Source organism: Myotis nattereri (assembly GCF_964212035.1).
Source record: "Myotis nattereri genome assembly, chromosome: 2".
Classification (NCBI taxonomy): Eukaryota; Metazoa; Chordata; class Mammalia; order Chiroptera; family Vespertilionidae; genus Myotis; species Myotis nattereri.
Window position 1 is genome coordinate 31,014,115 of NC_138076.1, and position 23,355 is coordinate 31,037,469.

The 23,355-nt window shown below is 45.0% G+C and overlaps 1 protein-coding gene across 3 annotated transcripts in view; it reads right to left on the reverse strand.

Annotated features, from left to right (window-relative positions):
• NAXD (NAD(P)HX dehydratase) overlaps positions 1-7,233 on the reverse strand; it is a 39,916-nt gene extending 32,683 nt beyond the window's left edge. For 2 of the 3 annotated variants that reach the window (XM_081084480.1, XM_081084479.1), the window contains exons 1-2: positions 7,033-7,226; positions 2,925-3,075 (exon numbers count right to left, since the gene is read on the reverse strand). In XM_081084480.1, coding sequence (XP_080940606.1) covers positions 2,925-3,075; positions 7,033-7,132 — 251 coding nt within the window. In that variant the 5' untranslated portion in view covers positions 7,133-7,226. Of the gene's footprint in view, positions 1-2,924; positions 3,076-7,032 lie in introns of all 3 variants that reach the window. The other variant, XM_081084481.1, reaches the window with a different exon arrangement.
• Positions 7,234-23,355: the final 16,122 nt, after the last annotated feature.

Here is a 23,355-nt window from a genome sequence, read left to right on the forward strand (position 1 = left end):
ACATTAGGGGGGAAAAACACCCCCAATAATGCTGGGGGTCTTTCCAAGCATCTAGAAAGGTTCAGGAATCTGGAGAAGGCGCTGCATGTAAATTAATAAAGAGACTAGAAATATAATCTAAATTTGTAATCCACGGGGGAACCAGAGGAGATCTAGCTTCAGTAACCATTTTCTCCCTATCTCCGGACCCAGGGCTCTTTTTATTCCCACATCTTGCCCTACAGCAAAGTAGATATACATATCAAAGGTTAGTTTGGTACACAGTAGGCATTTTCAGTTTGGGGGAACTGCCTACTGGCTGTTCAGGTGTTTGGCCAGCAGGAGGCAATAACATGTAGATTAAAATGCCCTCAGCTGTCTGGTAGCAGGTAATAATATATGTGAATCTTTAGGTGTGGGGAAATGCCCTTAGATATTCCAACGGCAGGTAATATGTATTCAGCCCTGCTGAATCCCCAAGTTCCATCAACCTTTTGATGAAACTTTTTGCATTTATGACATGCTGGAATTAGCTTCCAGCACTGAAGACTTAAGACAGTGAGTGCTTACTGAAGGCATCTGCCAGAAGAGAGTGTGCCTGAGGTGATCACAGGCCAGAGCACCCCACACTGGACAGTACCCAGGGAGCAGGACCAGTCTTCGAGATCAACAGTAAGCACAGGCAATGGCCATCTTGATGGAGGGCCACACGGGGCACCCAGGCCAAACAAGAAGAGACTCTCACACCTCCCTCTGGCTTCCATCCTTACTGCTTTGGAATGCTTGTAACTCCACTTTTAAGGTCACTTCAAGCACAGAAAGAAAACCCTTGAACTTAGCATTAGATGGTGACTGTAACTTTTATGTCAATTCCAAGCAGTGAAAAGTTTTGCTATCCCAGGAAAAACACACTGGGGAAATGCAGGGTGCACTCTATACCCATGGCACTATCCTGCAGAGCAGGGCCAATGTGCCAGAAACACCAAAGGACAGGGCACGCCACACACACACACTCGCTCACACTCGTTCACAACAAAACACGAATGCAAGCCTCAATACCAAAAAAAAATATTTTGTTGAACCAACAAAATATAGCTTTTCTACTTGAGAGCAAAGGCTGCCAATACCCATAGGGAGTGAGGGGAACAGGTGCTTGTTTTTTTGTTTTTTAAATATATTTTTATTGATTTCAGAGAGAAAGAAGGAGGGAAGGAGGGAAGGAGGGAGGGAGGGAGAGAGGGAGAGGAGGAGGGAGAGAGGGAGAGAGAGAGGGGGGAGAGAGAGAGAGAGAGAGAGAGAGAGAGAGAGAGAGAGAGAGAGAGAAAGAGAGAAAGAGAGAGAGAGAAAGCATCAATGATGAGAGAGAATCCTACTGGGAATCAAGCATGCAACCTGGGCATGTGCCCTTGACCAGAATCAAACCCGGGACCCTTCGGTCTGTAGGCCAATGTCTATCCCACTGAGCCAAACTGGCTAGGGAGAACAGGTGCTTGTTGATGGAAGCACACACTAGTGCAATTTTGGGAGAAAAATTTTCAATATTTATCGACATTAAAATGTCTATGTACTCTGCTCCAGTAAAAATTCTTCTAGGAATTGTTCCCTTGATTATAACCAGATGGGCATACAAGGAGATATGTAAAGGGATGTCTACAGACAGATTAATTGAAAAAAAGGATAGAGTTAACCAACTGCCTATCAACAGGGACTTGGTTAAATAAATTATGGCCCATCTGTACAATGAATACCATATATTCACTTACCCACTCATAAAGAATCAGTCTAGCCCTAGCCGGTTTGGTTCAATGGATAGAGAGCCAGTCCTCAGACTGGTTCCTGACTAGGGCACCGGTCAAGGGCACGTACATGGGTTGCAGGCTCAATCCCCAACCGGGTTGTGGCGTATAAAGGAGGCAACCAATCAATGTGTCTCTCCCACATCAATGTTTCTCTCTGTCTCCCCCACTCCATTCCACTCTCTCTAAAAATCAATGGAGCCCTAGCTGGTTTGGCTCAGTGGACAGAGTGTAGGCCTGAGGACTGAAAGGTCCCAGGTTCGATCCCAGTCAAGGGCACATGCCCAAGTTGCGGGCTCAATCCCCAACAGGGGGCGTGCAGAAGATTAAGCAGACTTCTTTTCCTTCTACCTTCCTCTCTGAAACTAATAAACAAAAAACAAACAAACAAACAAATAAAAATCAATGGAAAAATTTCCTCAGGTGAGGATTAAAAAACAAAAGAGTAGTCACTGTCAGTCAGTCATATCGGGTAAGAAAACAAAATCTAGCTATATATTATTTAAAATAAGTATAGCAAACTACCTAAACCATTAAAAATACAGGGCTAGGTAAAGAGCACACAGAATGTAAGCAGAAACAGAAATACTAACCAAGGTCGAATTTAAGTCAAAGGCAGTAGGTATCATTTGCGAGCATGGACAAATTATAAATCTTTATGTGTCAAACAACATAGCAGCAGAATATATAAAACCAGGCGAACAGGCCTTAAAAAAAGCTAGGATCTGTCCAATTTAATAAATGACTTCCAGGAATATTTTTAAATTAACAAGGTAAACCAGGCAGATGCTGAGTGTTTTTATCCTCATTACAAATGTAATACATGCTTATACATGGTATAAGTCTGATCAATAGAGAAAAGTATAAGATAAGAAAAAAAAGTCCCATCTCCCAACCACAGGCAAAAAATCTTTACACTAACACACACCAATGAACAGCTCAATCAGGGCCCCTTAGAGTTTTCTCCTATTCAACCTTAAAGTTCATTACTGAAAAATACCAAATGTCATAACATCAGACTACATTTGGAAATAATTACTGAGGGTTCAACTAGACAAATGGGCAGTTGACTGGGTGGCTGATAGGCAGGTAGACAGACAGATAATAAAGATTAATTGTTTAAAAACTAACATTTTCCAAGTCACTTACTCTTGAGAGCCTCCAACTATGCCTATCCTTCCATCTTGCCCTTTGTGCTTCTTGGTAGTTAGAGGAGGTATAATATTTTTCACCAACTGAAAAGTATTTTCCATATCCTTTATTGAATGTGCTTTATGCAGCGAGAATGCTCTTTTTAAAACTGAAAAACAGGAAAATAAAATTCCTTAGAATGGTAAATATCTATTGGTATATATAAAGAACAGAGAGTTAAACAAAATAGTCCATTAACCAAAATACTTCCCCAAGTCGACTCAACAGATTTTTACCCACTGGTTCCATTATTTTATTTCTGTAAGCAAATGATGTTCAGAAATTACAACACTAACACATGTTGTATATGTCAAGTTTATTTTTTAAATGTATCAGACATTCAGGAAGTCTACTTAATCTCAAAGTTTTTAAAAAATATATTAATTAGTAAACTACATATATTTCATTTCAACCATAGCTTAAGATTATTACATCTCTTCTCCCAAACTGGAAAAGCAATCTCCCATTTGTTACCTTCCAGACCCATATTATTTCCCTATTTAGTTTCCCAGTCATCTTTCCAACACTGAATTAGATACTAATTACATAACCTAGAAATGGTATTCTAAATATAGAACAAATCTTACACTGGGTTCATAGGCAATTTAATTGCCTCTAAATAGCTAATTTTAATTGGCCTTTCTTGAAAACAAGGCACTCAATATTTTTATCCTTCCAATTATTTCAGCAGCTGAGAAAAACTAGACACAGATCACAAGTTCAAATGAAGATCAGAAGCAGGCTCAGTTCCACGTGGTCAAACAGCTTTACCAATATTCTAGGAACTATGCTAAAATTGCCAAGGCATTTTTGCTGATTTTACAGCAGTTTAGGAAAAAAAATTATGAATCACAAGTAAATGAAGTTACATATCCAAAAACTTAAGGAAACCTTTACTACATTTACATATTTAGCAATATCATCATCACTAATAAAAGCAGACTTAGAACTGGACACTGCAGGAGGAGTGCCATCGCGCTCCCCAGCACTCTAGGGGTTAATAACACTCTCAGAGTTTTACTTTTTATTCAACAAAATTATTCAAGTAACTTTCTTTAATGAGTAGATGTAAATGCCTCTTTAGCTGATATATCAGATGTTCAGACCCCAAGATGCAAAGAGGATATTAATTACCTTCAACCCAAACACCTTTAAACCAACACAGGATTAAAACTCAAAACAGAATCACTGTAAACGAGGCTCAGGCAAGGATCAGCACAACTGGCTGATCCTCTACTCCCAGTGTCTTTCCTCACGTGCCACATTCTGCTCCGATGGGGTGTCCGTAGTGCTTGGCAGAGACACTGAGCTAAGGGAGTGAGCCCACTCTCACTCCACCCCCACCACCAAAATGTCCAGCTTTCTGAACACCCATCCACACTCGGAATTCCCAGCCTGCAGCCTTTGCCATGCAGTTACTGTGAAATGCTCTTTCCTGGTGCTCCCTGACGAGCTGCATGAAAGAATCCAGAGCTGTTATAATCAGATTTAATGACGGCATCTCTGACTGCCGATGAGCAGTTTATGCAGTCAGGAAAATGTTTGCCATGCATGTTTCAAACTTGAACATATGTAGCTTAATAATAAATATGACTGGTTAATACAAGAACACTAGAGAATGCCACTCCCTCCAATTCCCCAGAACAATAAACACAACTGCGTAAAAAAAAAAAAAAAAAAAAAAAAGGCTAGAAATGTTAAAGATAGAATCTAAACTTACCAGTCACTCAAGGGTTGTTCTGAGTTCCCTATGTTTTGGGTTTATTAGAGACCATCACTTTAACTCCCACAAAATATCCCTAAGACCACCCAGCACCTTCTGCCTGCACAGACTGTGGTACAGCATCCCTCCCTCCTGTGGCTTAAAGGGAGGGTCTACATGTTTCCATGTTGGACCCCAACCCTCCATTGCCTCAAACAGAGTCTGGCACAGAATAAGAAATTCAATAAATGCTTAAGGAATTAAAGGCATCTTGATTTCCTCTCCTCATTAGGTTTATCCTTCTTTTACAAATGAGGAAACTGAGGCCCAGAGAGACAAACCTTTGAAGATGCCTGCTAGTAATGGATAAGCTAGGGCAGAAGACACCATTTCACCAAAATGTTGCCATTTTGAGGCAAAAGAAATAATTTTTCTTTAACCAAATATTCACTCCACCAACCAAAAGTCGAGTCAATTCCTCCTCAAATGCCTTCTGAAACCATTTGGGAGAGGAGGAAAAAATCACTGTTGAGAAGTGTAGTATTTTCAATTTTTAACTGAAACTGTATGAATGTAAAGTAAAATCCACACTGTTTGCTAGCGTTCTGTCCCACTCACCTGAGATGAGCTCCTGTTAGTGGAAGGGGCAAAGAAAAGGCCAGTTAAATTTCCCCTAAACTTCATAGTGGATCTGTTTCAGCTGGCTTACTGATATTCCCCATTAGGAATTATCCACAGAAATATCTATACAGTGGGGCCTTGACTTACGAGTTTAATTCGTTCCGAGACCGAGCTCGTTAAGGAGCTCGTTAACTCAAATTACTCTATCAACTCAATGCAAAAAATTGGCCGAGAGGCAGCTGGTATCTCAAAAAACTCGTTAGTCGGGACACTCGTAAGTCAAAGCCCCACTGTATATATAAAAGCCTAAGCGACCATCCAACTGGTAGCTATGACACGCACTGACCACCAGGGGGCATATGCTCAAAGCAGGAGTTGCCACCACGGTTCTCAGGTGATGCACCCGAAACCAGAGAGGAGGGAGCCCGAATCTGGGGCGCATCACCCGAGAACCACTCTCCCGCAATCCGGGACCCCTGGGAGGATGTCAGCCAGTTTCGGCCCATCCCTGCAGGAGAGATCCCCACAGGACAGGCCGAGGGACCCACCTGGTGCACGCATCCGTGCACTGGGCCTCTAGTTTAAATATAAATATCATAGTCTTGAAGGACAAAAAGGCCTGGACAAGAGGCGACTTAAAATTTATCCTATTATGCAACTTTGTTTTGCTAACAATTCTGAGTCTGGGAGAACAGGAAAAACCGGCCTGGTTTTTATCTGCTTGGGAGACGTGTGGCTAAGGCAGTCTGCGGAATCACACAGATTTCTTAAGCCTGGGCTGTTCTCTAGAATTGCACCTGGAGAGGTGGGAGGAGGCACTATGTGGTACAGACAGTCTTCAAACACAGGCGGTAGGGCAGGGAAGAAAATAAACCACCTAATTTTATTTACACAGTGAGGTAACTCAGGCCCACTCAAAAGTGAACAAGGAATTCCTCACAAACACAACTCTGCACTCACAGCTTTCCGTGCGACCGCTGTTTTTCTGTGCGAAGCGCGCTTTAAACTAACATGGACCATAACCAAGTCGCAGCGCACGACAGCCGCGCTCAAGTCAACGGAGATGGGCCTTAACGCGAGGATAAGCCTGACCCGTTTGGCTCAGTGGATGGAGCGTCGGCCTGCGGCTGAAGCGGACTGAAGGGTCCCGGGTTCGATTCCGGCCAAGGGCATGTACCTTGGATGCGGGCACACCCCCAGTAAAGGGTGTGCAGGAGGCAGCTGATCCATGTTTCTCTCTCATCCATGTTTCTAACTCTCTCTCTCCCTCTCCCTTCCTCTCTGTAAAAAATCAATAAAATATATTTAAAAAAAATAAAGTGAGGATAAAAGTCAGGGCGCAAAACCACCTGTTTTTAGTCAAGTTCAGCAAGTCAGTCTAACAATGAAACCTCAAACTCAAAGGAAATCTAACTAGTCACAGTGTGTGAATTTGAGACAAACAGCTACCAATAAAAAGTCTCCATAAGTTGGGCCCAGCAGCCCCTCTGCTGCTGGCAGGACTGAGGCGCGTTAGCTGAGGAACCCCTCAATTCTCAGAGCACTCGGACCCGCCAGGCCTAACAAAGGGCCAAACTCCTTGACAGTTACTCTCGCCACGTCCGGCCTGAAAGCTCGGACCCGCGCGGCGCGGCCCCGGCCCCTCGACGCCCGCGCCGCGCACAGGCCGCGCGCACCACCCTGCTTCCGCGGCCCCGGCCCCACCGGCGCCCCCGTCCGGACGAGCGGCCAGCGGCCGGGTACCTGCGTCCAGCGGCGGCCCGTAGAACGCGAGCGCGGCCGAGAGCAGCGTGACAACGGCTGCGCCGGCGACCGCAGCCCCGACCCCCGCCGGCGAGGCCATGCCTACGAAGGTCCGTATCGATCTTACCTCGCCGGCAGGCCTGGGCTGCAAGCCAGCCAGGACCCACAGCCATGGGCGAACTTCCGGCCTTCCGCCCGCCCCGCGCCGCCGCCGGAACCAAAGTCGCCGGGAGAACTTCCGGGATCCGGGCGGCCACTGCGCCGCCGCCGGAAGTCGGTTCCAGCTCGCTGTAGCCGGGGTTCGACTTCCCCTCCCTCCCGCTGGGTACGCTGCAGGTTTGCTGGAGGGTAGATTGCGGTGTCCAGACGCGCCTTAATGGTTAGGGCTTAAGTTGTTTTTATCGTTTCTTTTATGGGCAAGGGGCATTATAGAAAGTAATTGAGGCAGAAAGCTGCCCATTTGGCCACTTCAGCTACATACTTACAGGTGTGTAGAAAGTTAGCTCCGATGGAAAAGCGTTATCTTTTTCTCTGTTGTATGCTCAGCATCCTGAACATGACACAGGGTAGGTGTTCACTCTCTCTTTCTTGAGGTGTGATTAACATAACGATAAAATTCACAGATTTTAGCCGTACAAGTCTATGAGTTTTAGCAAATGTGCATAATCATGTAATCACCACCACAATCTTGATTTAGAACTTTTCTATCAATACACCCTAATCATGCTTTTGACACTATTATGTTATTTTTAAATTTTTAATTGTTGATTGCTCATACATGGAAACGCAATTGATTTTTATATATTGACCTTGCTAAATTCCTTTATTAGTTCTAGAAGATATTTTTGAAGATATTAGTTTATATCCTTTGACCTTGCTAAATTCATTGATCAGTTCTAGAAGATAGTTTTGAAATTACTTGGGATTTTCTATGTAAGCAATGTCAGTTTGCCCCATTTTTTTTGCAGCAATAACTTCAACTTCAATCACTTGGCAAGGTGGTATCCACCAGGTTGTTTATTACCATTATGAACTGAATTTTTATTTTATTCAGTACAAATTCATGAATTTTTATTTATTCAGAATTATTTATTTATTATCCACTAGGTTATTTATTGCTAGAATAAATTCATTTTAATTTTGTTGTATGGATTTATCTTAATTTATATATTACATTACCCTTTTTAATATTTTAAATGAAACATGTTGAAATATTTACATTTCTTTTTTAACATACTTTTTATTATTGAATAGAGGCCCGGTGCACAAAAATTTGTGCACTGGGGGGTCGGGGGAGGGGGGCGTCCCTCAGCCTGGCCTGTGCCCTCTCGCAGTCTGGGACCCCTCGGGGCATAACGACCTGCTGGCTTAGGCCTGCTCCCGGGTGGCAGAGGGTAGGCCCAATCCCTAGGTGCAGCCCCTGGTCGGGTTCAGAGCAGGGCCGATTGGGGAGTTGGGGCGCCGCCCCCTGTCATGCACAGAGCAGGGTGGATCTGGAGGTTGCGATGCCACCCCTAGTCACGCTCAGGGTAGAGCCAATTGGGGGGTTGGGACACCACCCCCTGTCACACTCAAGGCAGGGTCGATGGGGAGGTTGCGGCGCCACCCCCTGTCACGCACAGAGCAGGGCCCATCAGGGGGTTGGGGAGCTCCCCCCTGTCATGCACAGAGCAGGGCCCATCAGGGGGTTGGGGAGCTCCCCCTGTCACTCACAGAGTAGGGCCGATAGGGGAGTTGGGGCACTGCCCCCTGTCACACACAGAGCAGGGCGGATCAGGGGGTTGGGGTGCCGCCACTCTCACACTCAGGGCAGGGCCGATGGGGAGGTTATGGCTCTACACCGTCACACACAGAGCAGGGCCTGTGGGGTGGGGGTGTGGGGTTGGGGCACCACACCCTGTCACACACAGAGCCGCAGGGTGATCAGGGGGTTGGGGAGCTCCCCCCTATCAGGCACAGAGCAGGGCCGATCAGGGGGTTGGGGCGCCTTCCCCTGTCAGGAACAGAGCAGGGCCGATAGGGAGGTTGTGGCCCTGCCCCCTGTCACACACAGAGCCGCAGGGCCATCAGGGGGTTTGGGCGCTGCCCCCATCACGCTGATCCCAGTGCCGGGAGGCCTTGCGGCTCCGCTGATCCCGGTGCTGGGAAGCATATTACCCTTTTACTATATAGAATAGAGGCCTGGCACATGGGTGGGGGCTGGCTGATTTGCCCTGAAGGGTGTCCCGGATCAGGGTGGGGGTCCCCACTGGGGTGCCTGGCCAGCCTGGATGAGGCGATGATGGCTGTTTGCAGCTGGTCACACACCCTTCAGGGTGGGGGTCCCCACTGGTGTGCCTGGCCAGCCTGGATGAGGGGATGATGGCTGTTTGCAGCTGGTCACACACCCTTCAGGGTGGGGGTCCCCACTGGGGTGCCTGGCCAGTCTGGGTGAGGAGCTGAGGGCTGTTTTCAGGCTGGGACTGAAGCTCCCAACTGCTCCTTTTTTTCTTTTATTTATTTATTTTTTTTATTCTGGGCCAGCTTTAGCCTGGCTCCAGCTCTGAGGCCTCAGCTGCTGAAAGCAGGTATCTGGTTTGTTTAGGTTCTATAATTGAAACTCTGTATCAACTCCAGCTCTGAGTTCCCAGCTCACTGAAAGCTGGTTTCTGGGGTTTTGTTTAGCTTCTATATTTGTAACAGTGTTTCAAACTGCAGGCTCAGAGGCTGGCAAGGCAGGCGGGAAACGTTGGTTTCCTCCGTCACTGAAGCAAGCAAGCCTCATGTTCAGTTTAAGCTGCCTGGCTGCCGGCTGCCATCTTGACTGGCAGTTAATTTGCATATCGCCCTGATTAGCCAATGGGAAGGGTAGCGGTCGTACGCCAATTACCATGTTTCTCTTTTATTAGATAGGACTAGAGGCCCGGTGCACAAAAATTTGTGCACTGGGAGGGAGAGGGGGGTCCCTCAGCTCAGCCTGTGCCCTCTCGCAGTCTGGGACCCCTCGGGAGATAACGACCTGCTGGCTTAGTCCTGCTCCCGGGTGGCAGAGGGCAGGCCTAATCCCTAGGTGCAGCCCCTGGTCGGGCTCAGAGCAGGGCCGATTGGGGAGTTGGGGCGCCGCCCCCTGTCATGCACAGAGCAGGGCGGATTGGGAGGTTGCGATGGCACCCTCAGTCACGCTCAGGGTAGGGCCGATTGTGGGGTTGGGGCACTGCCCCCTGTCACACTCAAGGCAGGGTCAATGGGGAGGTTGTGGCACCACCCCCTGTCACGCACAGAGCAGGGCCCATCAGGGGGTTGGGGCGCTTTCCCCTGTCAGGAACAGAGCAGGGCCGATAGGGAGGTTGTGGCCCCGCCCCCTGTCACACACAGAGCCGCAGGGCGATCAGGGGGTTTGGGCGCTGCCCCCTGTCACGCTGATCCCAGAGATCAGTCCTTCGGTTGATCTCTTCCCCTTACCCCCGCCCTCCCCTACTTTCCTTCTGGGGATTGATAGCCTGATCGCTGTTTCTCAGTCTTTGGGTCTGTCCCTTTTCATCAGTCTATGTTGTTCTCTATAATCCACAAATGAGTGAGATCATGTGGTATTTATCTTTCTCTGACTGGCTTATTTCACTTAGCATAATGCTCTCCAGTTCCATCCATGCTGTTGCAAAAGGCAAGAGTTCCTTAAAATTTTATTTAAGCAAAACTTCTGCTGAAGCTAAGTTAGAAAGTAACCTAGAAGACAATTATGGAATTATAGCTTGGTAATAAGAAGAACAGAAACCGCTCTGGATTCTTGATTCACCATTGTTTCTGCTAAATCTCTTCTTCCTTGCAGAGGTACTATCTTTAGGCATTGCTGAGAGCTGATGTCTAACATTCACATTTATATTCTGTGTTACAGTGAAAATAGTCAGGTGAGCCAGGACTAGACTTGTGGCAGGTCTGTGGCAAAATGAGAGCAAGGAACTTAAGTCCACCCCAGGAAATGAGGAAACCTAACAAAGAATCTTAAGGAGAGGATTAGAACCTCTGTTTGGTTTGTGAACATAACAATTTTATGGGTCTGAATTCTTTCTTATCATTGAGGAGGAGGAGGAGGGGGTGGAGAGGGGAGGGAGGGAGGGAGGGAGGAAGAGAGAGAGAGAGAGAGAGAGAGAGAGAGAGAGAGAGAGAGAGAGAGAGAGAGAGGAGCTAGGCTAATTTTGTTTAGTGGATATGATACAATTACATTCAAAACAGAATTTGGCATAGCTAACAAACTTACTTGGGGAGAAAAATGATGCAGCAGAGATTGTGGAGGAAAGTCATTTGCTTACTGGGCAGGCAACATGAATCACTGGGTAAAGATCTGAGCGTCACAGTTTTGTGACACCCCCCCCCCCCCCCCCCCGCCCATGAGATATGGAGAAGAACACTTAGAAAGCATGAGTAATGAGGATATGGCATGTGGGCTTAGGTCATGAATGAACACTTCAGAAACATGGTTTGCCTTCAACTCAAAGGCTGAAGGAATGAGTCTAGAGAAGGAGTATTCAGAAGAGCAAGAAACATTTGTAGCTTTGCTTCTGTGGACACTGAGACCATCTAGGTTGTAGGCTTGGTGCCTGATTAAGTTTCTGACCTGGGCCATTACGATATGGTTATGGGTGCAGATTTCATTAGATGTTTTGTTGGCAGAATAACTATGTTAGAGACTGCTTCATTCACTTTAACAAATATGTATTAATTCTTTTTTAAAATATATTTTTATTGATTTCAGAGAGGAAGGAAGAGGGAGAGAGAGAGAGAGAGAAAATCAGTGATGAGAGAGAATTATTGATTGGCTGCCTCCTGCATACACCACTGGGGATCGAGCCCACAATCTTTGCATATGCCCTGACCGAGAATCGAACTGTGACCTCCTGTTTCCTAGGTTGACGCTCAACCACTGAGCCATGCCGGCCAGGCTATATTAATTCTTTATATGGGTGAGGTACTGACAAAGTTCCTGGCCTTGACTGTGGTAGAGCTGTGGGCCCACAAAACACTGCAGGATGCCCAGGGCTGTGGGTGGTAGTCTGTGAGAGTGCTGGCAAAGGAGGGAGAACAGACGGTTAGCAAACTGCCCCAGAACAACCTCTTCCTCCTTTCTGATTGGCACATACGTGATTACACACTTGACTCAGGAAGACAGGCTCTCTCCCCAGGTCTGGAGGTGAATGCAGGCTGATCCAGCCTAAGCACTGTGCTCACATTTCTCTTGGTGATTTTTTAAAAATATATTTTATTGATATTTTACAGAGAGGAAGGGAGAGGGATAGAGAGTTAGAAACATCAATGAGAGAGAAACATCAATCAGCTGCCTCCTGTACACTCCCTACTGGGTATGGGCCCTCAACCAAGGTACATGCCCTTGACTGGAATTGAACCTGGGACCCTTGAGTCCGCAGGCCAAAGCTCTATCCACTGAGCCAAACTGGTTAGGGCACTCCCTTGGTGATGTTTATGCATGAGTGATGCAATTCTCATCACTAAATTGTGAGGGAGGTTTCCGGGAATGGGTTCTCAGCTCTTAGACATAAGCAGATGCAGTCCAGCCTGTCCATGATACCTAGGGCTGGGGAAACTATCTTGGGACCCTGAAGGCATCCGAGTTTTCGATGAGGCAGAGTTAGCCAATGCTGGACCCGCCTTGTGAGATGATCAACTGCCTGGTTTGCCCAGGACTTTTCTCAGTTATAGCACTAAAATTCCCTACTGTACATGGGGCATTGTGCTGAGGATTTTATATGTATTCTTTTCTTTCCTCCTCACAATGGTTTTTTTTCTTAAACTGTTTATTTTAAGATAATTGTAGATTCACATGTAGTTGTGAGAATAAATACAGAGAGATTCCATAAACTCTTTACTCAGTTTCTCCCAATGGTAACATCTTGCAAGACTACAGTACAATATCACAACCTGTATATTGACAGCAACACAGTCAAATATAGAACATTCCATCACCACAAGGATCCCCGTGTTGCCCTTTTATGGATATACCCGTCTCTCTTTCACCCACACCTCATTCTTAACCCTTGGCAACCAGTGAGCTGTTCTCCATTGCTATGATATTGTCACTTCAAGAACCTTATACAAATGGAACCTGCAGTATGTAACCTTTGGGATAACTTTGTTCCACTCAGTATAATTCTCTGGAGATTCTTCCAAGTTGTCGCCTGTATCAGTAGTTTGTTTCTTTTTTATGGCTGAGTAGTATTCCATGGTGTGGGCACACCAGAATTTGTTTAACCATTCAGTCATTGAGGGACACCTGGGTCGTTTCTACTTTTTGGCTATTAGGACTAAAGCTGATATGAACATTCATATGCAGGTTATCATGTGAACATTAGTTTTCACTTCTCTGGGATAAATGACCAAGAGTGCAGTTGCTGGGTCATATGACAGTTGCATATTTAGGTGGATTTTCTGTTTGTTTATTTTTAATATTCTTTTATTGATTTCAGAGAGGAAGGGAGAGGGAGAGAGAGATAGAAGCATCAATGATGAGAGAGAATCATTGATTGGCTGCCTCCTACACGCCCCACATGGGGATGGAGCCCACAGCCTGGGCATGTGCCCTGACCAGGAATCCAACCAGGACATCCTGGTTCCTAGTTTGACGCTCAACCACTGAGCCACGCCAGTCAGGCTTGTTTGTTTGTTTTAATGAAACTGCCAACCTTTTCCAAAGTGTCTATGCTACCCAGTTTGCTTACTCTTATCTTTCAGTTTTCTTATGGTTTTTTGTTTTGTGTTGTTTTTTGGTGTTTTTTTTTTGAATGGAATACCTAAGTGGTTTAGCTGTACCTAGAAGTAGCCCTCCATCTTCTGCCACGGTTATTTTTTGAGAGACAGTATCCCCATGTACCTCCATTTCCCAGGGCTGCCGTAACAAAGTACCACAGTGTGTGGCTTAAAGCAACAGAGATCATTGTCTCCCAGTTCTTACCTCTGGAGGCTGGAAGTCTGAAATCAAGGTGTCAGCAGGCCCCCCCCCCCCCCTCTCTGGAACCTTAGAGATAGAGATCCTTCCTTGCATCTCCCTAGCTTCTCATGGTTGCTGGCAGTCTTTGGCGTTCCTCAGCTTGCGTCAGCATCACTCCCATCTCTGCCTTCATAGTCACGTGGCATTCTCCCTGTGTGTCTGTGTCTTCAGACGGCCTATTCTTATAAGGGCAACAGCTTACTCAGTTAGGAGCACGTCCTACTCCATTATGGCCTCATCTTAACCTCTCGAATTATGTCGCAATGACCCTATTTCCAAATAAGTTCACATGAGGTGCTAGGGGTTAGGACTTTAACCTATCATTTTTTGGGGGGGGGGGGGGAGCAGAGGAGAATATAACACCATGTTACTGCTGAAGAAAACCAGACCCAGACAGTAAAGAGTGGCAGAGCTGAGATCTGAGTATGATCTACCTTGTCTCACTCTGGTTACTTTATACCCCTTAACCTCTATGGGGCTTACCTATTTCAGACAAATTTTAAAAGAATATTCATTCATAAGAAAAGGAAGTCTTAGAAGCTATGCCAATGGATAAATATTACAGGTCGAATTGTCTTTCCTTGGTTGACTTCCCTTTTTTGTTGTTTAAAAACAGAAATGTATTGTTTCACAGTTCTGAAGACCAGAAACCTGAGCTAAAGGTGTCAGCAGAGCTGGTTCCTTCTGAAGGCTGTGAGGGAGAATCTGTCCCGTGCCCCCCCCCCCCGTGCCCCCCCCCCTCCCCCGGTTCTGGTGGTTTGCTGGCAGTCTTTGGCATTTCCTTAACTTATTGGATCACCCCGATCTCGGTCCTTATCTTCATATGGTATTTCCTGTATGTGCCTGCGTGTCCAAATTTCCTCTTCTTGTAAGAACACTAGTCATATTCAGTTAGGGGCCCACCCTACTCCAGTGTGACCTCATCTTAACTAATTATGTCTGCAACCACCTTATTTCCAAGTAAGGCCACATTCTGAAATTCTGGGGTTAGGAAATCCACGTATGTGTTTTGTGAGGAAACAATTCATGTCCTAAACTTTCCAACAATGATCCCAGAGAAAGAGGAAGAGGGAGGCCAGAGGATCTAATAAGTGACATTTACATTCTCTTTAAAAAGTTTAAAAATTTTTTTAAAAAATGTTTTTATTGATTTCAGAGAGGAAGGGCGAGGGAGAGAGCGATAGAAACATCAATGATGAGAGAGAATCATTGATCAGCTGCCTTCTGCATGTCCCCTACTGGGGATCGAGCCCATAGCCTGGGCATGTGCCCTTGACTGGAATCAAACCTGGGACACTTCCTTCTGCAGGGTGATGCTCTAGCCACTGAGCAAAAGCAGGTAGGGCTAAAATTTTTAAATTAAATTTATTGGGGTAACAACGCTTAATAAGATTATATAGGTGCAAGTATACAATTCTGTGATACATCATCTGTATATTGCATTGTGTGTTCACCGCCCGAAGTTGTCTCCTTCTGTCATCATATATTTGACTTCCTTTACCATCCTCTACCTCCCCCTCTCCACCCCTTCCCTCTGGGAACCTGACTTCACTTTTGTACTCAGAGTCCGAACTTGCTCTGCGCCTGCTTTCAAAGAGTTAGTCCACGGGATTGACTAGGGCAGCGGTTCTCAACCTGTGGGTCGCGACCCCTTTGGTGGTCGAATGACCCTTTCACAGGGGTCGCCTAAGACCATCCTGCATATCAGATATTTACATTACGATTCATAACAGTAGCAACATTACAGTTATGAAGTAGCAACGAAAATAATTTTATGGTTGGGTCACAACATGAGGAACTGTATTTAAAGGGCCAGAAGGTTGAGAACCACTGGACTAGGGTAAGTGTTTCACTTACTAATTAGCTGCTTTCTACAGTATTCGAGGGAGTCTGAGAACAGGCTTAGAAATCAGTCAGACAGAGATGTGGTACAGGGCTGGCTGGTCTTATGGAAAGTGTGATGAATACCGCCCTATTACTAATACTCGTGTAATTGGAAAAACACACCAGGGACTTAGATATTTGTGAACAGAGGCTTCTTTTCCTAGGTAATGAAGAGAGGAACAGGTCTGATGTGTCCACAAAAAGACAGCTTGGATCTGACACTTCCCCCCCAGACATCAGGCTCTTGCTCAGGCTCACACTCCTCTAATTTTAGCTCAGGGCTCACCTTTAGGCTTCCAGAACTTAATTGACTACGTATTGAAGTTTTCCTTTTCTGGTCTTTCCATTATTGTCTGAATCTCCGAGAAGACTCTGCTCAGGCCCAGAAACATGTTGTTGACTGCTTGTGTTCTTACTGCAGCCTAATCTGTCTTTCCCGCCCTGGCCTACTTCTCTCTGGATTTTCTACAAAACATTGCTTTCTGCAGTGTGTGATGCATCTTCTGCAGTTAAAAGCTCTATTAACCCTGGGCTAAATTGGAACTCCCTTTAAAAAACATATTTTTTTTATTGATTTCAGAGAGGAAGGCAGAGGGGGAGAGAGATAGAAACATCAATGATGAGAGAGAATCACTGATGGGCTGCCTCCTGCACGACCCACACTGGGCATCCAGCCCGAAACCCTGGCATGTGCCCCGACCAGGAATCGAACCGTGACTTCCTGGTTTATAGGTCGACGCTCAACCACTGAGCCACGCGGCCGGGCAAATTGGAACTCTTTTAAAAAATGTCATTCCCCACCCCCTCCCACCCCCCTATTGAGCTCATTTTTCTGTAAACCTCACTTTTACTAATATTTAGAAGCAACAATCTATTTTTGAGTAAGAAGACAGCACTTGTCATTTAACCAAATGCAGACCCACACCCATTGGTGTTTTGCTTTGTAGTGTTTTAAATAACAGTTGATCTTTTCAACTACAATCATGTATGCATATATGTATTTTTGCCTCTTTGATCAGATTTTTATTCAAAATTAGCTGTCCAAAGTGACCATAACCATGTATTTAAACCAGTTTTAAAAACAAGGAGGCTATTATAAATAGAAGGGAAATGAAGGAGCTGCACCTGAAGGGAATCACTTTACCCAAACTCTCCTGGGTCTAAGCCTTGCCTGCATGGACTCGGGAGTCTCACTGACTGGAAACCCGCACCCAGGACTGGAGGAGGTGAGTCCCCGAGAGCAGTCACCAGGGATGCCGGCCGCGTGTCCTTGGGCAGTGAGCTGGTTGCCTCCGGCTGCTATAACCAAGCACCACAAACTAGTGATTTGAAACAACAGAAATTCATTTTCTCCCAGATCTGGAGGAAGTCTAAAACCAAGGTGTGGACAGGGCTGTGCTCCCTCTGGAACCTGCAAAGGAGAATCACTCCTTGCCTCTTCCGGCTTCTGGTGTTGCCAGCACTCCTTGGCACTCCTGGCTTGTGGTTGTATCACTCTAATCTCTGCCTCCACGGTCACCTGATCTTCTCTCAATTTTTGTCTTGATGTCCAAATTCCCCCCTTTTATAAAGACCTCAGTATTGGATCAGGGGCCCACGCTACTCCAGGAAGACCTCATCTTAAATAATTACATCTGCAATGATCTTATTTCCAAATACGGTCACATTCTGAGGTACTAGGGGCTAGGACTTCAATATATCTTTTCGGGGGAACAGTTCAAACCACAACTGGCAGCTTAGCTCCATGTCCAGTTCCTTGTTTCCAGGGAGACAGGGATGAGAAGCTGACCCACAGTCCCTTCCTTCTACCCACGGGCCCTGCTTCAATGTGCTGCAGACATCAGTGTCTGTTATTGTGGCAAGTCTCTGACAGCAGGCTGTGGCCCTCCCTAATTCAAGCCCAGAGGTGACCCTGAGTACACTGCCCTGCCCCCCCACCCCCAACACCCATCTGAGTTTCAGAGTTGCCTAAATGGAATTTGATGGAATCACCTCTGTGAACTTCAGAATCGTTGTTACAGGAGGGCTTGCAGGAAGAAGAGGAGATGGTCATTTCTTCTCTTAACTTAAATCCCTCAAAGGATTCTTGCTGAGGTTGGCCCCAGAAGGGCAGGCCCTCAGGACTCTGGAATGATGCTTCACCCTTTCCGTAAATCTGGATGGGGGAGGCTACTGTCTCCTACCAGTAGGGGGCACAAGAAGCTGACGTGAGAGGTACAGCTTTCCTGGAGTTTTGGCTAGTCTTGTGGCTCTCAACTATCTCTACATATTAGAATCATGGGAGGGGGCTTCTTAAAAATACTACTTGTGCAAAGATATGAAGTCATTTTTAAAAAAATATATTTTATTGATATTTTACAGAGTGGAAGGGAGAGGGATAGAGAGTTAGAAATATCCATGAGAGAGAAACATGGATCAGCTGCCTCCTGTACACCCCCTACTGGGGATGTGCCCGCAACCAAGGTACATGCCCTTGACCGGAATCAAACCTGGGACCCTTCAGTCTGCAGGCCGACGCTCTATCCCTTGAGCCAAACTGGTTAGGGCTGACATCATTTCTTAAAAAAATATTTATAGATGCAAAGGAGCACATGAAAAGATGTTCAATATCATGAGTCTTTAGGGAAATGCAAATAAAAACCAGAGTGAGATACCCCTGTATACCTACTGGAATGACTAAAATTAAAAAGACTGAAATACCAAATATTGGCAAGGATGTGGAAACATCAGAACTCTTACACGCGGCTGGTGGGAACGTAAAATAGAACAAGCACTTTGGTGTTTTGTTTGTTTAGCTGGGTGTGTCTTTTTACATTTTATTACTATTTTATTAAGAAGGAAGTCACAAGGAACAAGCACTTTGGAGAGGCAGCCTGACAGTTTCTTTCATTTTTTGACTGTTTCTTAAAAAGTTAAACATATTCCTACTATATGACCCAGCCATTCAATTTCTAGGTAGTTACCCAGACAAAGAAGCCAGACAAAAATGTATGATACTGTATTATTCCATGCAGATAAAATTTTGGAAAATGCAGACTAATCTACAGGGATACAAGTTCAGTGGTTCCTTGGGTATAGAGAGGGTGGGAGGAGCAGAGCACAGATAGCAAAGGGGCACAGGGAGACGTTTTGGGTGATGGACATGTTCATTCTCTTAACTGTGGTGAAGATTACACAAGTAAACACATTTGTCAAACTTCTCCAATTGGTCACTTAAATATGTATAGTTTGTTGTTTATCAATTAGACCTCAATAAAGTTGTTTTAAAAAAAACTGCTGCCCTGGCCAGTATGGCTCAGTAGAGTACAAAGGGTTGAGGGTTCAATTTCCATTCAGGTCACATACCCAGGTTTCGGGTTCAATCCCCTGTCAGGGTGTACAGGTGGCAACCGACTGATGTTTCTTTCTCACATCCATGTTTCTCTCCCTGTCCCTGTCCCTGTCCCTGTCCCTGTCCCTGTCCCTCTCCCCCTCTCTCTCCCTCTCCCTCTTCCTTCCTCTCTCTCTAAAATGAGTGAAAACATATCCTTGGGTGAGGATTGCAAGAAAAACAAAAAAAACTGCTACCTAAGTTCCAGTCCCCAGAGATTCTGACATTTTTGGGCTGAGAAGAACAATAGGGTTGATATTTTTAAGAATCTGCCCCTAAAGTGCAACCCTTGTAATTTTGGGTAAGATGTTTGAATATAGGCTAAGTCTAAGTGTTGGTTTTTAATTTTGGTAGCTGAGGGAAAATAATGTATTTAAACTAACCCAATGGACATCACCAAGGAAAATAGTTGAGTTTACTAAGTTGTAGGTCAGACCATATAAAATCACTGTGGTAGGTCATAAAAGCTCAAGTGCTGGCAATTCCATAAGGTTCAACCTATATTTTTAATATTTTCACCCTTATCAAACAATAGTTGTTAAGAATTATCATATAAGTGCTGCACTAAGTCATACTATGTCGCTTCAGAATATTAGAACTGTAATATAGCAACTTAAACGTATTTCACTAACCATACTCCTCTCCATCTCCCCCCACCCACTCCAGCCAGTAAATACTCTGAATGGCACAAGAAAATATATCATTTCAATTGAAAATAAACACAATGAATTTATTCAGCCCTCCCCATAGACTTTTGTCCCATTTTTCCAGGTTCAAATTTAAGTTTAACTTTAGATCTGCATGTTCTTTTTTCAAAAGTAATGTGTATTCATTGTAGAAAATGAAAAAAATACAGAAAAACACAAATAAGACTTTAAAAATTAAGCATAACTCCACTATATAGCTTGCCCACTTCAAAAAAGCTAGGACTAGCTCGAGGGTTAGTCATTTTTAAAAATAAACTTCAGGTTATAAACAGTTCTTTGTAGTTCCTCTAAATTACTTGAGGCCCTTGTTAATATTTATTCAAGTAGGTTGAAGTATGAATTAGTTCCTTAATCATCAGAACTGGATCTCTTATAGAAGGGTTAATCCAGTGGTACAATAAAGCTAGCTGGCTAGTGTAAAGAAGAAAAAGCAATTTAGCCCAGCCTGTGTGGCTCGGTAGTTAAGTGTCAACGTATGAACCAGGAGGTCATGGTTCAATTCCTGGTCAGGGCACATGGCCAGGTTATGGGCTCGATACCCAGTCAGGGGCGTGCGGAAGACAGCCAATGAATGATTCTCCCTCATCATTGATGTTTCTATCTCTCTCCCTCTCCCTTCCTCTCTGAAATCAATAAAAATATGAGAAAAAAAGAGAAAAAAAAGCAATTTGAATGCAGATCTGAGCATCTCTATTCACTGGCTCTCAGATAGAAAATGGAGGTTTTCTGGTTTTGTTCTCTAACATACAGAACAGTTACCAGTGGTTCATGAGAGCTAGAGAAATGGAGAATTGAATGAAATAAGAAAGATAAGACAGTGGGTGACTAAAAATCTGATAAGCTAATTTCTGAAAATATTGCAGAGCCACACTGTAGATGAATTACTGAACATAAATGTTGAAAATTTCAAAATGGAGTTTTAGTGGCACATTGCCTTTCTTTAAAGATGGGCCAATCCTGGGTGATAGGCGACAAGGAACATGCCTTAGGCACGCCTCCTGGCTCTTACACAGGGAATGCAGTACTGTCTTCATGTGGTTAAAAACTATAGGAAGCATCTGGGAACACATTTATTCCCTTTGGGTAGTCCAAAAAAAGAATTATATTAGTCTGCTCAGGTGACTATAACAGAATACCACAGACTGGCTAGCTTATTAAACAACATAAATCTCTTTCTCACGGTTCTGGAGGCTGGAAGTCCAAGCTCAAGGTACTGGCAGAATCATCAGTGTCTGTTGAGAGCCCGCTTCCTAGTTCATAGGTGGCCTTCCTCTCCCTGCCCTCACAGGAGGAAAGGGGCAAGGACCTCCTGGGTCTCTGTTATAAGGGCACTCATCCCATCCATGAGGGCTCTGCCTGTATGACCCAATCTCCTCCCCACCTCCTAATACCATCCCCTTGAGGTTAGGATTTCAACATTATGAATTTTGGGATGACACAAATATTCAGACCATAACAAGTTTGTATCTTTACATCTTGGAAATGAAAACTAGATTACACAATAAAGTGCAGGAATCTTTGCATATCTCCTACTAGGGAAACCGTGAGACTAAGTGCTGGCCTTAGCACAACCCAATGAGCCTTGAGCAAACACCTATAATGAGCTTAGCTCTGTGCACCATTCAGCCCTGAAGAATGATCCTTCTGGTCAAACACTAAACAAGGTGGGTCCATAGAAACCCACTCAGACTCACGCACCTGGTATGAGATTATTTTAGCCCAATCAGTGTGGCTCAGTGGTTGAGCGTCAACCTATGAACAGGAGGTCATGGTTGTGGGCTCAATCCCCAATGTGGGGCTTGCAGGAGGCAGCTGATCAATGATTCTCTCTCATCACTGAGGTTTCTCTCTCTCCCCCTTCATCTCTGAAATCAATAAAAATATATTTTTTAAAAAGATTAGTTTAAACTGAAGACATCTGAGAAGCAGCTTTTGCAAAAGGAGCTGCCTTTATCTGACTGAAAGCAGGGCCTTCCAAGAGTGACGCAGCCACAAATCCCCTCTCCCGCTCACACAGGCTGAGACATTGTGTAAGCGAACATTTTCACAACCGTCACACCTCCCATTTGCTCCCCTAAAAGTTCATCTGTCTCCCCATAGGATCCCTTGCTGCCCCCCACCCCCCTTAAGTTGATATAAAAACCCCTATATATCCAGCTGTTTACCCGAGTGCACTCATATCCCTGTGAATAAAACATGTTTTAGTTTCTCCCATTAATCCGTTAATCTGTCTATTGTTAACTTTCAGGCCCCCAACCTGAGATCTAAGTTGGTAGAGGACGTTTTTCTTCCCAACAGTCCAAACTTCAAATGGGGAGGAGGCCGTTGTGGGGTGGGCAACAGTTGTCTGCTTCCCCATTTCTGCCCACATGTGGGGTGTTCTGATTGTCTCTTCCCTTTAAGGTCCCCAATTCATAATGATGCAATTTGGAGAAATTTACCAGAACTATGAAATCTTGAGATTGAACGGTTGCTTAAGCTCCTGAGTTATAGCACTGGCTTAACATCCTGAGATGAGTGTCACGATCTCTTGGAGCAGGAAAACATTCATTGTGTCTTGTTTATTTTTCAGGAATTCTGGGTCTATAAGAAGGTCTGGTTTTACAAGTCCGCTCTTGGCAAGATTTAGGTTTGATTCCAGTGGGGCCAAAGTTCTAGTCCAAGGACATCTAGCCAACATGATATGTAATAGAAGTTTCAATGCACATATAAAGATTTATAGAATACTTTGCACATGGGTGGTGAGTTTATTTAAAAAGCAAACACAGCCCTAGCCCATTCGGCTCAGTGGATAGAGCGTCACCCTGTGGACTGAAGGGTCCCAGGTTTGATCCCGGCCAAGGGCATATGCCTGAGTTGTGGGCTCAATCCCCAGTAGGGGGTGTGCAGGAGGCGGCCAATCAATGATTCTCTCTCATCATTGATGTTTCTCTCTCTCTCTCCTCCCTTCCTCTCTGAAATCAATAAATATATTTAAAAAATAAATAAAAAGCAAACACATGTGATGGAGGGTAGATACCTAGGGAAGCAAAGGGACATGTGATAGGAGGTGGGAGAGGCCAGGGTTACAGATTTTCAAGAAGGAAGTTGGAAACCGGATCAAAGGCCACAAATGGGTTGAAAACCTGGAATGACTTGGATTGGTCACGGGTGACGTGGGTGAGAGCAGTTTCCGGGTGGGTGTGTGGGGGAGCAGGTTCTTGGAGGAAGTGGTGCAGTGGGTGTTAATGAGCATTGTGGGGAGAGAGATGGAGAAATGACAGTTGCCCAGAGGAGGAATGTTGCCTCTTTTCCTAACCTACATATCATCCCTGAAAATGTGAGCTAAGAATTAGTGAGGAATAAGAAAATGAGAAATGTACAGGATGAGAAGAAGAATATTTTTA